The sequence below is a fragment of the Suillus bovinus genome (assembly GCF_016758785.1).
Source record: "Suillus bovinus strain UH-Sbo-P2 chromosome Unknown EDB93scaffold_4, whole genome shotgun sequence".
Classification (NCBI taxonomy): Eukaryota; Fungi; Basidiomycota; class Agaricomycetes; order Boletales; family Suillaceae; genus Suillus; species Suillus bovinus.
In genome coordinates this window covers 583,632-597,248 of record NW_024542060.1, presented here as the reverse complement: position 1 = coordinate 597,248, position 13,617 = coordinate 583,632, and the positions used below count along the sequence as shown (strand labels likewise).

Sequence of the window (13,617 nt, the reverse complement as noted above, 5' to 3'; positions counted from 1 at the left end):
GTGAATTGGTGCTCGTCGACGTACAAAAGGTACTGTTGCATTTACTTCTCAATGCTACTTGCCCGAGCACACCGTCATGTACAACTCATACGGTCTCCCAAGGGTTTAAAAAATCCATGGCGTAAAACATATCTATATAGGGTATAATCTATGTATCCAAACCTCATTGTCGTAATGCTTGATCGTTCTGGGTGGAAAATGGGACGGGGTATCTTTCCATGGGTTCGAAAGGCTCCTATCTGCAGACAGCAAAGATATCATATAGCCAGCTCAATGCCAAGGACAGCTGCAGCCAGAGCAGCTTTGTTGTCATCTTCCAGCAACTCTGCTTCATTCTCCAGAAATTGAATTGTTCGATCATCCAGCGGCCATTGTGGCAGATGTAGTGGATCTTCCGGATTGACTACGTACAAGTCCGCGGCATAGATCATCCTACATCATGAAGTATAGGCTCATCGAATGATGATTTTCGTAATTATTTTAGCGCTCTGGTGTGTGACAGTCTGGATTATTTAGCCTACGGCAAGAAGCTATCCATAAGTCATGCAGGGCCAGGCAAAATTCACTGCCTTTTACTTGTTTCTGAGGGAGGAGGGACCAAAAACAAAGAAATAGAAATCTTAGATCGACAGAGTCCTGTTAGAAACTAGGCTGATTGGATTTGAATAATTGTTGAGCAAAGACAGTTCTGAGAAACACCTAGCAATAGCTTTGCACATAGTCTGTACGCCCGCCGTGGCGCCGCGTCCTGAACAATTCAAGAACCCAAGAAAAAATGACAAATGAATTCATTTCGAATGAATAAAAAAGCAGGCGCATTTTAACCAGCGATAAAATTGCGGCCAAGTCATTTTTATCGATTGAATTTCACCGAGCCCTTCCCTATGCCCGCACCAAACGAATGAACTAGAAGCAACAAAGCATGAGCTGGCATCTGTTTCATTCCCGAACATCCGGCGATGCAAGCGCGTGAAAGCGTTTGTTACCTTACTCTGATCGCGTATAAAAGCCAACCTATGCGACCCAGAAAACACTATCAACCATGAAATTCACTTCGCTCACCACAATTGTCATATCTGCCGCAGCGATGGCAGGCATAGCTATCGCGTCTGATTCAAATACAACACCGCATGGTAAACCCTGCAAGCCCAATAGTAAGCACTTTTGCGGTCTACGTGCAGGCTGCGTACTTACGATTATCCACAGATACATATCAGTGCGGATCAGGCCTCAACGGCTTTAACAATGGGAGGGATTACGCGTTTGTCTGCGGACAAGTCGGAAAAATTATAGCCTACACGCAGTGTCCCTGCGTAGATTGCTGTAAGGCCACTGCTAATGACGCCAAGTGTCACTACTGACCAGAAGTAAAGTGAGCCTGTCTTTCCCTACTGCCCTTCGAGCTCGAGTATTAATGTTGCTCACAAGAGGGCGTGAACTTTTGAAAGATTCTCAGTTGTAGACTATAGTTGTGGATAATCTCCAGCCTTTCGGATCTACGGATATTCAATAGTAGCCCCGAGTTTACAGACATCTGTATTGATCCTTCTCAAGATAGTAGAGAAATATCACGAGGGATTGCCCAAACCCGCTGCACAAAAACAGTCTACTGTACTGCAGAGAATAACATCGGATAGGACTGATCGCGTAGCAATCGATCCAAATATGAAAGGGAGTCTGTGAGGAGAACATGTGCAAGTATCTCTTGACTGGTCGGTAAACACATAAACAAGCATCAACAATGCCATATCGTAGCGGCGCTCTGCAGCGCCATTCCCCGACTCCGCATGAAGACACCAAGAAAACATATGATTTGTAATACAACGACATTGGACGCATATACTTTCGAGCCAAGACAAATATACACCAAAAAAAAGACAGCTCGAATCTACTCGATCATATCGTACTCCGGCTCGTCATCTTCAAGCATAGTGGTAAAGAAACCTTTTTTAGATGGCGACTGGTCAACTGCCTCGTCCACGGCCCTTCTTTTCCCTTCCTTAGCGCTTAGTGAGTCCACGAAAGCGGTCTGCATATATTTAGCACATAGCAGAAGCTGCATGTGCTGGAGCATGATCTGATACACGCGAGACCCCTGGGCATCATGGGGGTTGATAGGATTGTTGCGTGGTTTGATAGTCCATCTGTGAAATGTCAGAATAGCGAACCTTGTGAATAACCAAAAGCTTACAGTTTTAAGATCACCTCTAGCTCGACGATGGCTCCCTCTTCAAGTTTGGTCTTGTAGTCGCCTACATGGATACCAACACCATGTTCATCTCGGACGTCTGGGGACTGAACCCATGTGCCACGCAGATCGTATGTATTCAACAAGGCAGAATACCGTCTCTTTGAATCCTCGAGGTCGCAAATGCACCACCGGCGACCTAACGTGCGCATGATCAGTACCTTTTGAAATTCGCCAACCCGATCTTTCGCTCATGCCGTATTAGTTTGCATTGTTCAGACTGCGAAAGGACTTGATGACCGAGCCGGTCCACTATGGTAGGTCCATATTCATACAACAGGATCTGCAAAATATAATGTTCATCTGTTTGACCACAAGGCTGAGATTGTGGTAAGTAACAGAGCAAGATATCACACACCACACTCAGACCAACACACTGCAAATAAGTCACTCGATCTTGAATATGAACGGCGAGACCATTGCAAGTTTTCCGACGTGATCGGCCGTGTATTATCGGATGCCCCTTTGCAGGTAGACCACAAATACAAACCAAAAACTCATCAACAGTCAACTTATGAAGCCTCTGAACCAATTCTGTAAGCGGAAGAGCCAACCAACTGATCATCGGTACATCGAGGGGTTCCATACTTGTGGCGGCGGCAGTCGACATAGAGCTACAAAAACATCTTTTCTGTATGTATCACTGAAATACCTCGCCAGCCTAGGCACGAGTAACTGGCTACCAACTGGATCCGTCGAAGCAAAGGGAAACAACGTTCGTAGTTGGTATTCACTAGAACACAAGCTGTTGTCAAGTAGTAACAACGTGAGATAGCAATGCGCGAACACGGCCCGCTTTCGAATTAATTCGTGATTTTAAAAGATGTGAAACGCACTCAACCAGGACACTGTTCAAGAGGGCTGACAATTGCTGCTCCAGGAGCTCTTCGTCGTAGTAGAACCATCTTGGATAGACACAGTCTGGAAGACATATGTTGCTCAACAGAGAGAGCGTCACTGGAGGCAAGCTTGCGCATGATATCACAATGACGGTAAGCCGCGCCGGAACACTCACTAGGTGCCATCGACAACGACACTTGACGTTGGCTTATAGTTATACAAACACCGTCATACGAAACACAACCAAGGAAATCCAAACGACGGCAGGCCAGACAAGACAAAGGATGAGTTTTGAGACAGGTTTTCAACCAAGCGCAAAATTTTTCGAAATGGCAGGATGATATTGTGGATAATAGAGGGCATCATAAAAATGAGGATAGTGAGTCACATAATGAGGCTCGTCGCAGGGAGGACACTGTCCCTCCTCGAGAACGCGAGCCAAACGGCAAGGAGTCTTTGTAAGAAAAACCCTGAAAAAGCATGAGCAATGATTCATCAAAACAAAACAGAAAATACAATCTCACATGCCGTCTGTTCTGGTGTCTATCTAGCGATGAAAGCGATTGAAAAAAGCCAAAATGCTTGCTAACAATGCTAAGTATCGTACGAATCGGTACGATGGAGCATTAGATTAGATAATTCTCCCACTGACTAATACTGTCCCACGGGTGCGTTTGCAGGAAAATAGTCACGTTAACGTCAACCGCAATGACCAGCCAAGCATGCATGTGATCTGTAAAACTGAACCGTCAAAGTTGCGTCAAAGCTGCCTGGGCGCCTGGCACTGGCATTATGCATTGACCACGCCGAGCTGATGTGACTAGAAATCCAGTATCACGACGCTGTCTGTCGTTGTCATTTCGCATATGCGTTCCTTTCACGCATGGTCTCAAAATATCTTCGCTTTCTCGACCGCCACTCCGAGTGAAGCTCGTACATACTAGGCTGGTAGAAACACGTTGTAGGCGAGACCTCATTGGCCTGTTCCCGTTTCTTGGCTTCCTCCGTCTCTTCGCAACCCAAGACGTCGGTCTCGGATTCTGCCGAAAGAAATGGACATTGCCGGAGCACGTTTGACATAATTCTGGACTTCTGTGCGTCATCCGTGGCACACTCGTTGGGAGCTTCTAATATCTCGTACAAATCCGATGGTTTTGACTACACTTTGACAATATTTTACGCTAGCTTTCTAGCACCACAATTTATTTCACCAGATTGCTCCATGGACTGCAAGTATGCTTATTACCCAAATAAGTATTGCTACAGCACGTATTCCCTGATAAATACTTTTTCTAGACAAGTTCTGACAGCCATCTACAAATTCTGCCGTAAACGAGACCTTCTATGGCCCAGTGCACCGAGTTCCATCCCTCCCGGACATTTATTTTTGTGTTTCCTGTATCGTGAGGGCACTATTTTTGTTTTTGTTTGTACTTTCATTTTCTCCGCTGTCAGACAAACAGGGTCTGAGAAATGGAGTGTCACGACATATGTGGGTACTTTGAGGTATTGTATCGATCGAGTCAACAGGAGGCGGTGGAGATGAATTTGACAGAGCTTAGGTGAGTTACGTTGTGCACGTTCGTGCACGATCTTCATTCATCCTTATTCCATAATTCCAGTGCTCATTCCTCATCCTAAAACCGCTCACATGCGATGCTTGGCCGAGGGAGTCACACGAGAAAATAACCTTCCCTGCATTGAGTCCCTAACCCACTAGTCCTAACTTTGGCGCCGACGGATAGAATTCAAAATCTCGTTATATACTTAGGCTCTGAAGGCGGAGCCTAAGACTTCAGGAATAACCTTGGCAACAAGCCAAATAAAAACATAGCAACTTCCCTGCATGTTCCATCGACTCGAAATAGTGTCGACCGGTGTCGCTACGAGTCGTATATATATGGAACAGAACAATGTTAACAATTCCCTGCAAGCTTAGGCACAACGAACAAGGTATGCCTAGTCGTCAGATGTGTTTTTCAGTGTCCGTCCTGTTGATTTTTATCGATCTCTGTCAGAACGATCAATATTCACGGAGGCCTTGTGTTCGATCACTGTGGGAAGGATCGTCCGTAATTCTTCTTTTGTTCCAGCAAAGTAATGACTCAGGAAGCGGCATTTAGTTTTTTTAGGCCTTTGGAGGAAGTATATCACGGCAATCACTATCAAGCCACATTTTGATCATCAGATCACTTTGAAGATTTTTGCATCAAATCTAGACCACATCGCCGTTGCTCGCTCGGCCATGATATATTTTCCATTCAGCGACAATGTCGTGCCCCGTGCACGGCGATTAAAGACTGAGGAGTGTATATTCACGCGTGGTTCTTCAAACACGGATTTCTTCATAAATACCAGGCACCTGTAGATCTAACGACATTCGTTTGCCTCATCCCTCCTTGCAGTAAAACCATGCCAAGCCAACTCCCTGATGATGACGAGGACATCCTTGTTGACGACGTTTATTCCGCATCCATCAAACACGCCTAGCCTCACCAACATTGTAAGACTTCTTATATGGTCCTTCCTCACATTGATCGTTCCGAAGATGTCACTCAATGCACTGACATATCCCAGTCAAGGCTTGGAAAACCTAACGTCAAGCTCTAGGTAAGTTGCTCCTTCTCTTCTCTAAAGCCATCTAATACCGTGACTAGTCACTGGCAGAACTCCCAAAAATTTCATAGCACTACTCACAACTATGACCAAGGTGACAGCGTCAGCCAATACGATGGCCATCAATTGCAGCGCTTTGCCACACCTCCGCTAGGCCCGGATTTGATCCCACTCATGGCGCCTTCACCTTCAGCTGCGGAGTCCTCACAAGTTGTGTTTGCAACACAGTCCACCAACCAGCTGATTTCAATCCCGCTGCAAAGCCATTTCCCTCTTCTTCTGTTGCGTTGCAGATGGGTATGCCAAAACATACCCTGCATGTTTACAGGAACTTTAGAAGAGCTAAAGGCGCATTGTAGAGCCGGCCATTTTGCTGGCCCCAAAGATGTGCCGATTGCATGCCAGTGGGAAAATTGCACTTACTACAAGCGCGGTGACCGCACAGTCCATGTCATGCGGCGCGACTCGATATGGCGTCATACATCTGAAAAGCATCTATTTTTGAAGAGGGGCATGTAGGCATGCGTGACTCTTTTGTATGTTGGATTTGATCTCACTTTTTTCGCATTTTTATAGATTCCAGCCATGCATACTGTCTCGTTCAATAGATATGCTATCGCTCACCCGCTCTTTGCTTTCGTCATTTACCAAAAATCCACTTTGTTTCGTTTATGCATAGCTTCTGAAGAATTCCCATTCGTGCCTACCTAAACCTCTTCCAGTTAGACCTGCCAGTCCATACGGAGAAAAAATTAGCAATGTCATAAGACGTTGCACCGACTTGTGTATTAACTTATGCAATGCCATAGTTTTCCGCTTTTCGGAGGGATGTGAAACTGATGCCACTGCCACGGGCGCCCATCTGAGTCTCCACGGTATCCGCCTTGCAACGGACGGAGATCACCGCGAGAAAAACTACCCCTCCATTAGACATGATGCATTGATGCCTAACACATTATGGCAGTTATGGCCTTTGCGCCTCATATCTCCAACCGTGACTTTCCCAACACCCCAGAGACAGTTGACTAACTCAAGAGCTTGCTGCACACTGGTTATATTATTGACCGTCATGAAGAAAAAAAACCGAAAAGGATCAACGTGCCCAAATTTCAAACCCTTCACGATCTAAGCTCACAAACTAGTGTGTCCGTCCATTCAAAAGAATGTGCAGGCATGAGTGAAAATGTCTCACACAAACGTCCAGATCTAATGCCTGCACAAACCACTAAGGATTATACATCCGTCCGTCATTATGAAGTCAAATGCAAGGAGCCATAAATGAGATACGTGCCAGCTGTCAACATCAGCACTTGTTGACTTCCAGAGTCCAGACGGATGGGCAACGGATGGGGCTGGCTATCTTGATACTGATTCAGCAGAACTTTCGAGATTTCTTTCAATCTCCGCGGCACATCAGCGGTACCAGGAAAATTGAAGTCTGCAAGGCTGTCACTCGTCTACTATGCACACTGCACAGCACAAATCTTCTGGTCCCACAGATCCTGTTGAATGATGCAGATGACTCTGGCGAAGGTACTCAAGGCGAAACAAGCCATCGGCTTGGAGCTCGGTGGGTTGACAGCCATGCAGCATGTTCGAAAGTGGAAATTTGCGATTCAAAGGTGCGTCAAGTGTTGGTCCAAAGTGCGTGGAAGATTTAGGACTGTTTCCAAATGAATGTTTGATTCGAGACCATTTTAATGTCAGTCTTCGAATGGAATAAACATTCGTGCGAATTCAATGGCTTCGAGCGCTTGGCGACATCCCATGCAAAACATTTATACAAAATTGTGCCTGACAACCTCAAGCCTCCTCGAGGTGTCGAACTGTCATACCTGTGTTAATGGGTAACAATTGATAAATGTATGTAGATCAATATAGATCCGCTGCACAGGCACAACAACGAGTCTTTTGGTGATCGTTCGAGCTTCCAGAAGGAACGACTGGTCTGTTAAACAAGTGGTGATCGGAAGTCACCTTTCGCACCGGTCACTATCTAATCACCGATTCACCAGCTTGGTCGGTTATTCTGACCTCCTTCTAGTTTCATAGGTTTGGTATTGCTGTCGGTGTAACGGTGAAGACCACAGGCGCTGAACACCCAGCATCTACGACCCCGAGGACTTTCTGTCTGAAGGTCACAAGTAACACGGTAGCACCCCAATCCTAATCCTCGCACCTTGACGTGGTGTGGAATCCTACACTTGTGACCTCTTGGGGTGGGGTACTACTCCAGTAGGAAGTAGTGCAAGCAGGTATTTGCCACTATCATGATAGCTTAGTTGACAGTAGTGGTAGATCCTTCGAGCGGTAGCGTGCATCATTAGGTTAAGGCCGTACCAGATTCTGTCTTCGATTGACATAATGCCAGTCGCAAGTCTAGGAGGTCTTGGGGATTCCACACACTAAAGTGCGAGGATCGGAATTAAGGGACTGAGACCTGCGGTATCTTTGTGGTGATTAAGTGCCTAGAACTATGGATCACGCTGGAAGGGAAGTACACGATAGTCCTATAAACTTATGAGCGGGGAGTGACGTATCTTAAGAATCAAATACTGTTTTTGCCAATCACCACCTATAGCGCTCATATGACGGATATGAAAAAATTCAGTGTTGTTTTTTCCACTAACCATACTATCGCTGGCAGACACAGAGATCATGACATTGTCAGTTCACTGATCAAGATAAAATTAATAAGATTATAGCAGGTACATGAGATGGGGTGACGACCTATCGGATAAACATACGACAAAGAAACCTTGAGCGACTTCCAATATCGCTCAGGCTTTGGGGACACCTTAATTTACATTGTTCATTTAGATAATGATAGCCTAGGTATCAGCGGGTATCCCAGAATCACAAGAGTCATTCTATGTAAGTATAAACGAACCAACGCTGACTGGACACTGGGACATGTGGGCATCGTGTGAAACGAGATAAATTCGCCATAAGATGAACACCGGGACATGTGGGCATCGTGCGAAACGAGATGGCAGACAATAATGAAAAAGAGGGGCAAGAGGAGGGTCATCGGAAGCTCGAGAGTTACAAAAATGACTCTTGACGAGGAGCGACGATATCCGATTGCTGCCGCAGAGCAAGTCAGCGCTGAAGCAACGTTTCAACAAAAAGATCAAAACAAAAGCCACGACCATAATGAAAAAAATCATTGCAATGCTCAGCTCGATAGACCTCTCACTACCTTCAGAAAAATTCGTGAAAATGATCAAGACACTTCCAAGACGCCACAATTCATTTCTATTCCAACTTCGCACCAGCAGAAGTTGAGCCTGAAACGCCAAAGAATGAGAGCAACTCTGGTGTATATCGCAAGAACGAGAAGACTAGAAATGGTTTTCAGAGGCGTGGCCCCCTGAGGACAAAGAGAAAGAGGTGAGGTGGATAAGCCGGAGGAAACCCACCACTATTCATTATTGTACCAGGAGCCCGAAGAAGGCCTGAACCGTTCTCGTACAGGCCGAAATCATTGTAGAGCACGATCTTCAATTAGTGGCAGCAGCGGTCATGTTAGTTGTGACCGTCAGACTGAAAGTCGTCGCAAGAAATCTATGAAAGTGGAAGGAGGACAGAGTCCAAGCTGATGAATTGGGCGATTTACCTAGTGAATCGGTGTTGATGTCACAATCAGTGACAAGTATGCGCACAGACCAAGACTCGGCCAGAACCGAGTGCGAGGATTGATTCGACTTGTTTAAGCTATTAAAACTCGATTAATTGGCGACTGGTGCGAAAAAAAAAGGTAATTTCAAATCCCCACCTGTTAGAATACCGGAAAAAAAAACGTTGTCATGTCCGCTTCATGAGGGGAAACAATAAGACGGTCATTTTTGCACAGGAAGTCCCGTTGTGTAATGGATCCAGATTGATCTGCATATGTACGTTTGCCAAATGTTCTTACCGCATTAACACAGGATGTCGTGTTGCCGAAATGATAGTGTTGCGTCATTCCGAGTCGAGAACTGACATCGAAGTGGTTTTCGAACCGAACTTTTGGAAAGAGGCTGCATCATTGCATGACCATGGAAAATTGGGGTTTCAAGGCGATGTCAGATGTGCTAACTCCGCTGCTGAGAAGTTGAAGAGGCAGCATGATGGCATAGGTCATTGATAAAGTTCTTGAGATCCGGGGACACGGTGGGTTATCCGGTCAGAAGCCTTTCAATCCTTCCGTTCCTCGAGATCAAACGGTGGTTTATGGGGCGGTAGATAGTAGATGGGATAGGAAACGACATTCCGACTCAATGGGGACACGCCGCGGGCAATAGACGGAAGAGAAACAATTGGTGGCACATCCGACGGCCTCGCTGGCAGTGCTACATGCAAGAAAGGAAATAATTTCCCGGTCTGTCTACGTACAGAGAACATTGTTCAATAGTCGGAAATAAATGAACTCATGTTGCAGATCATTGACTCGCCATAGCGCCGCTGACGCACCAGTTACCACCTCCCCCGACTTCTTTCGAGCTCGGTTATTGTATTTATTGTACAGTAATTCCTAGTTCAAACGTTCATTGGCGAGTCAGATGGTAGCAGACTTTGCAAGTTGTCGCTGACATAAGATTTTCCCGCACAATTGCTTAGATGTTTCCTTCCAACAGAACCTTGAAGGCAGTGAGAACTCTCCACTTGTACCCCGACTTCGATGCGTTTCATGGACACAGTATTTCCAAAATTGCTCGTTGAACCACAGTTTCGGATCTAGTACTGACGCGAGGAACGATTCGGATGTGGAGATTAACTCAACTACGATGGCCGCACAAACGGATGTTCTGCGGATATGAAAACCTTCCACTGGTATTCGGACCATCGCCATTAATGTCATGGTCGACTAACTGACGCTGGTCTTTAAGGCGTGACAGCCTTACGAAGTTACTGGCAGTATATCGGTCGGCGTTACAAAGGTGTGGCATCCATCACACTCGTATCGGAACAACTTAATCGTTGATAACTGGCGTGACTTACTCAGTACAGCTAGGCTCAGTTGAAATTCAACTTTTTTTTGCAGTTTCTTCGGGCTTCAACCTAGGTTCAGGAAACGTAAGTGGCAGGACTATAACTCCAGCTCAACATAAAATGCAGGGCCACAGTAGAGGCATAGCTAGTACTACAATGAAAGTGTGCCGGTAAATTTTGTCTGGGTTCAATGAATATTAATACAACTTATCTGCACCTGTCTATTATAGACCCTCGTGTTTAAATTCTCGGACTACCGCCGTGCTCCCTTTTGCGGGCGACTGCTCGCGCTCGAGTATTCGGATACTGCCCTGAACAGCTGGCCGCACCTGCCCGTTGTAGACGCCTTCTCCTAGCCTCGAGTGTATCTTACATCAAATACGGCATGCACCCCTGCTGGCATTCATCCCCTATTATATTGCAAATGTACTAAATGAAGTACGGTATAGTCCACGATTATTTCGATATACTTGTTATGGATGCCTTCCGTCGCTGAGGCTATCGGCATAAGATCACAGCAATTGTATATTTCATGTCCTCGTGCCCATGCTTGGCTACTGCGCTGATATATTGGAGAGGTATCAATAGGTCGCACATCGTCGGAACTTGTTTGGGACTTATCGCTGTATATTTTGTCACTATGTAAGCAACACCATACCGCTTGGTTTATCATGGTCTGGCAATATATATATTTTTGGCTAACTCGTACATTCCCTTTCCTCCTACCTTTAAACGTGGTTATTTAATGACCGTAGGGCCCACGCCATCTCCCCAAACCCCCGGATGAATTTTCCCTGAAACCGGTAGGTTATATACCATGCAACCATTGCTTGCTACAATCCTATCATTTAGCACACCCATTCCAGATAAACTCGTGCCCCATCAGGACATCCTCGACGACGACCTTCATCGTACCTTCAACCAGTGGCCTCCTCGACGTTAACGATATGGTAGGATGTACTTCTCCATCACACTAATTTTTTTAAACTGACCCCTTCAAAGTTAGAGAAAGCGAAGTCACAGTCAACCACAATAGATCATCAGACATCAAGCCCTGTGTTAGTCTGCTCCTTATCTTCCTTACAGACATCTAAGATTGTAATCAGTCATGGCACTCGACCCTCCATTGGCCCATGGACGTCAGGCGATTCGTCAAGCAGCACCGATCACAACCGCCATAACTTCACACGGGATCAATACTCAACACTATCCGTTTCCGCATCCTTTTCCCAGGCCTTAGCCATACCCCCACCGCAAAATGACCACTCTACTACCATCAATATGCTTCCATTTGTTCCGAATTATGGCTTCAATAACAATATACCAACCCTTCACAGAATCCAGTACCACAATCCGACATTAGGTGCCAGCATCGTGCATTCTTTTTCTCCTGCGATTGGAAGCAGCTACCCGTCCCCATTACCACCCCAAAAGTATGTTCTTCATTACATTTACCACGTACAAATAGCTATTTGCTCATAACCACTTTCATACACAGGGTGTATCCAAATGGCCGTTCTTCGCGGCCCATCATTTCTTCGCAGTATACCGTGATTAATGATACGCCTTTCGTCTTTGACCCTCATACTTCCACCTCCGATTTTTCGCTATACAACAACAACTCACGACATCATCAATGGCAGACCCATGCCGTTAGTCAGCCAGGAATCTCAAGCCTGCCGTTCACGCCGGCGATACCTCCGCCACAGGCTGCGGAATCTTCACAACAACTTGCATTTGTGATGCCACCCTATGCGATCCATGGTGAACAACCAAGCTACCGTTCGAACCAGCCGCCAATAAATCAGCCCCCTCCACCCTCACTTCATAGCCATCCCTCAACTCCCGTTTTGTCATGTCGATGGCTAAATGACGCCGCTATACACTGCGGATTTACAGGGTCACTGAAAGAATTAAGATTGCATTGCAAAATCGTCCATTTTTCTGGACCAAATATTGCGCAGATTGAATGCCACTGGGAGGGTTGCGACTACCACAAGCGTGATGACCCCACTGTTCACGTCATGCGGCGTGACAGCATCTGGCGTCATACGTGCGAGGTACATTTGAGGTTGAAGAGGGGTAGTAACTAGGCTTCCGCGCCTCTTCGCATTGATATTTTGGCAATCTCTTTTGTTGTACCACTGCTAGCTACCCTATGCTTTCTTCTGCTGTGTAAGCTAGGTCTGCTGTCGCCGCCTGCTCCTGCTCTTATCGACCGTTCGCCATAGGTTTACTTAGTCTCACATTGCATAGTGTCTATCAATATTTTTAGGGTATCCCTTATAATCAAGAGTTGATCCGTTTTGATCTCGTTTTTAATATCAGCGTCCGTGTCACCTGGAAGAAGTTTAGTACCTGCTGGGCACATGTCGTAACGTTTCGTTTGCATTTAAAAAAACCCGAGTAACAGACCTAGCTAGAAACCATCACACATCATGGGACCTGGGCGATTATTTTTAGTGTCGAAACCTGATGCATCTGATGCTCCAGGTACCTTCTCTGTGGACTTTCTCTCGATCTTTTGAATCAGAAGAGTGATTGCTTATCACCGAAGAAGACGTAGTGTACATATGATCCAGGGAAATTGCGGACTGCATCAATGTCAATGCATCACTCGCGGCAGATGTACGTGAGTCTGTATCCACAATCAAACCCACCAATGCCCATGAACCTTCTCTCTATACCCACAAGAGCCAATCACTATCTTTACGTCGACCCGCTGGAATATTTGACAATCAAATACTATGAGTACAGATTCATCGTGAAGACATATCGAAAGAGTCGTGCGACTTCATTCCAGAAGAAAACTTACCATCCCAGTGCGTTTCTTCTTGAGTAACGTACAGAACTCGCCAAGCAACTGGTCAGGAGCGTCTAGATCTGGTACCTCGAATACGCACCCCATCCCTCGAGGGTCCAACGTTTGTTTGTCGTCT

At 45.9% G+C, this 13,617-nt stretch overlaps 4 protein-coding genes across 4 annotated transcripts; 3 read left to right on the top strand and 1 right to left on the bottom strand.

The window, feature by feature from the left end:
* The first annotated feature begins 931 nt into the window (after positions 1-931).
* On the top strand, positions 932-1,443 carry EDB93DRAFT_561739 (uncharacterized protein). The gene is made up of 2 exons (XM_041456725.1): positions 932-1,154; positions 1,207-1,443. The coding sequence occupies exons 1-2, from the start codon at positions 1,043-1,045 to the stop codon at positions 1,359-1,361; spliced, it is 267 nt and encodes an 88-aa protein (XP_041312424.1). The 5' UTR covers positions 932-1,042; the 3' UTR covers positions 1,362-1,443.
* A 436-nt stretch (positions 1,444-1,879) lies between these two features.
* EDB93DRAFT_1119816 (uncharacterized protein) lies at positions 1,880-2,629 on the bottom strand. The gene is made up of 2 exons (XM_041448466.1): positions 2,192-2,629; positions 1,880-2,144 (listed from the first exon to the last, which is right to left on the bottom strand). The coding sequence occupies exons 1-2, from the start codon at positions 2,398-2,400 to the stop codon at positions 1,889-1,891; spliced, it is 465 nt and encodes a 154-aa protein (XP_041312423.1). The 5' UTR covers positions 2,401-2,629; the 3' UTR covers positions 1,880-1,888.
* Positions 2,630-5,151: 2,522 nt separating this feature from the next.
* Positions 5,152-6,327, top strand: EDB93DRAFT_561669 (uncharacterized protein). The gene is made up of 4 exons (XM_041456724.1): positions 5,152-5,591; positions 5,637-5,698; positions 5,746-6,223; positions 6,281-6,327. The coding sequence occupies exons 1-3, from the start codon at positions 5,520-5,522 to the stop codon at positions 6,221-6,223; spliced, it is 612 nt and encodes a 203-aa protein (XP_041312422.1). The 5' UTR covers positions 5,152-5,519; the 3' UTR covers positions 6,281-6,327.
* A 5,137-nt stretch (positions 6,328-11,464) lies between these two features.
* On the top strand, positions 11,465-12,985 carry EDB93DRAFT_561370 (uncharacterized protein). The gene is made up of 5 exons (XM_041456723.1): positions 11,465-11,481; positions 11,531-11,628; positions 11,681-11,736; positions 11,785-12,111; positions 12,177-12,985. Exons 2-5 carry the CDS (start codon positions 11,626-11,628, stop codon positions 12,769-12,771), a joined length of 981 nt encoding a protein of 326 aa, XP_041312421.1. The 5' UTR covers positions 11,465-11,481; positions 11,531-11,625; the 3' UTR covers positions 12,772-12,985.
* Positions 12,986-13,617: the final 632 nt, after the last annotated feature.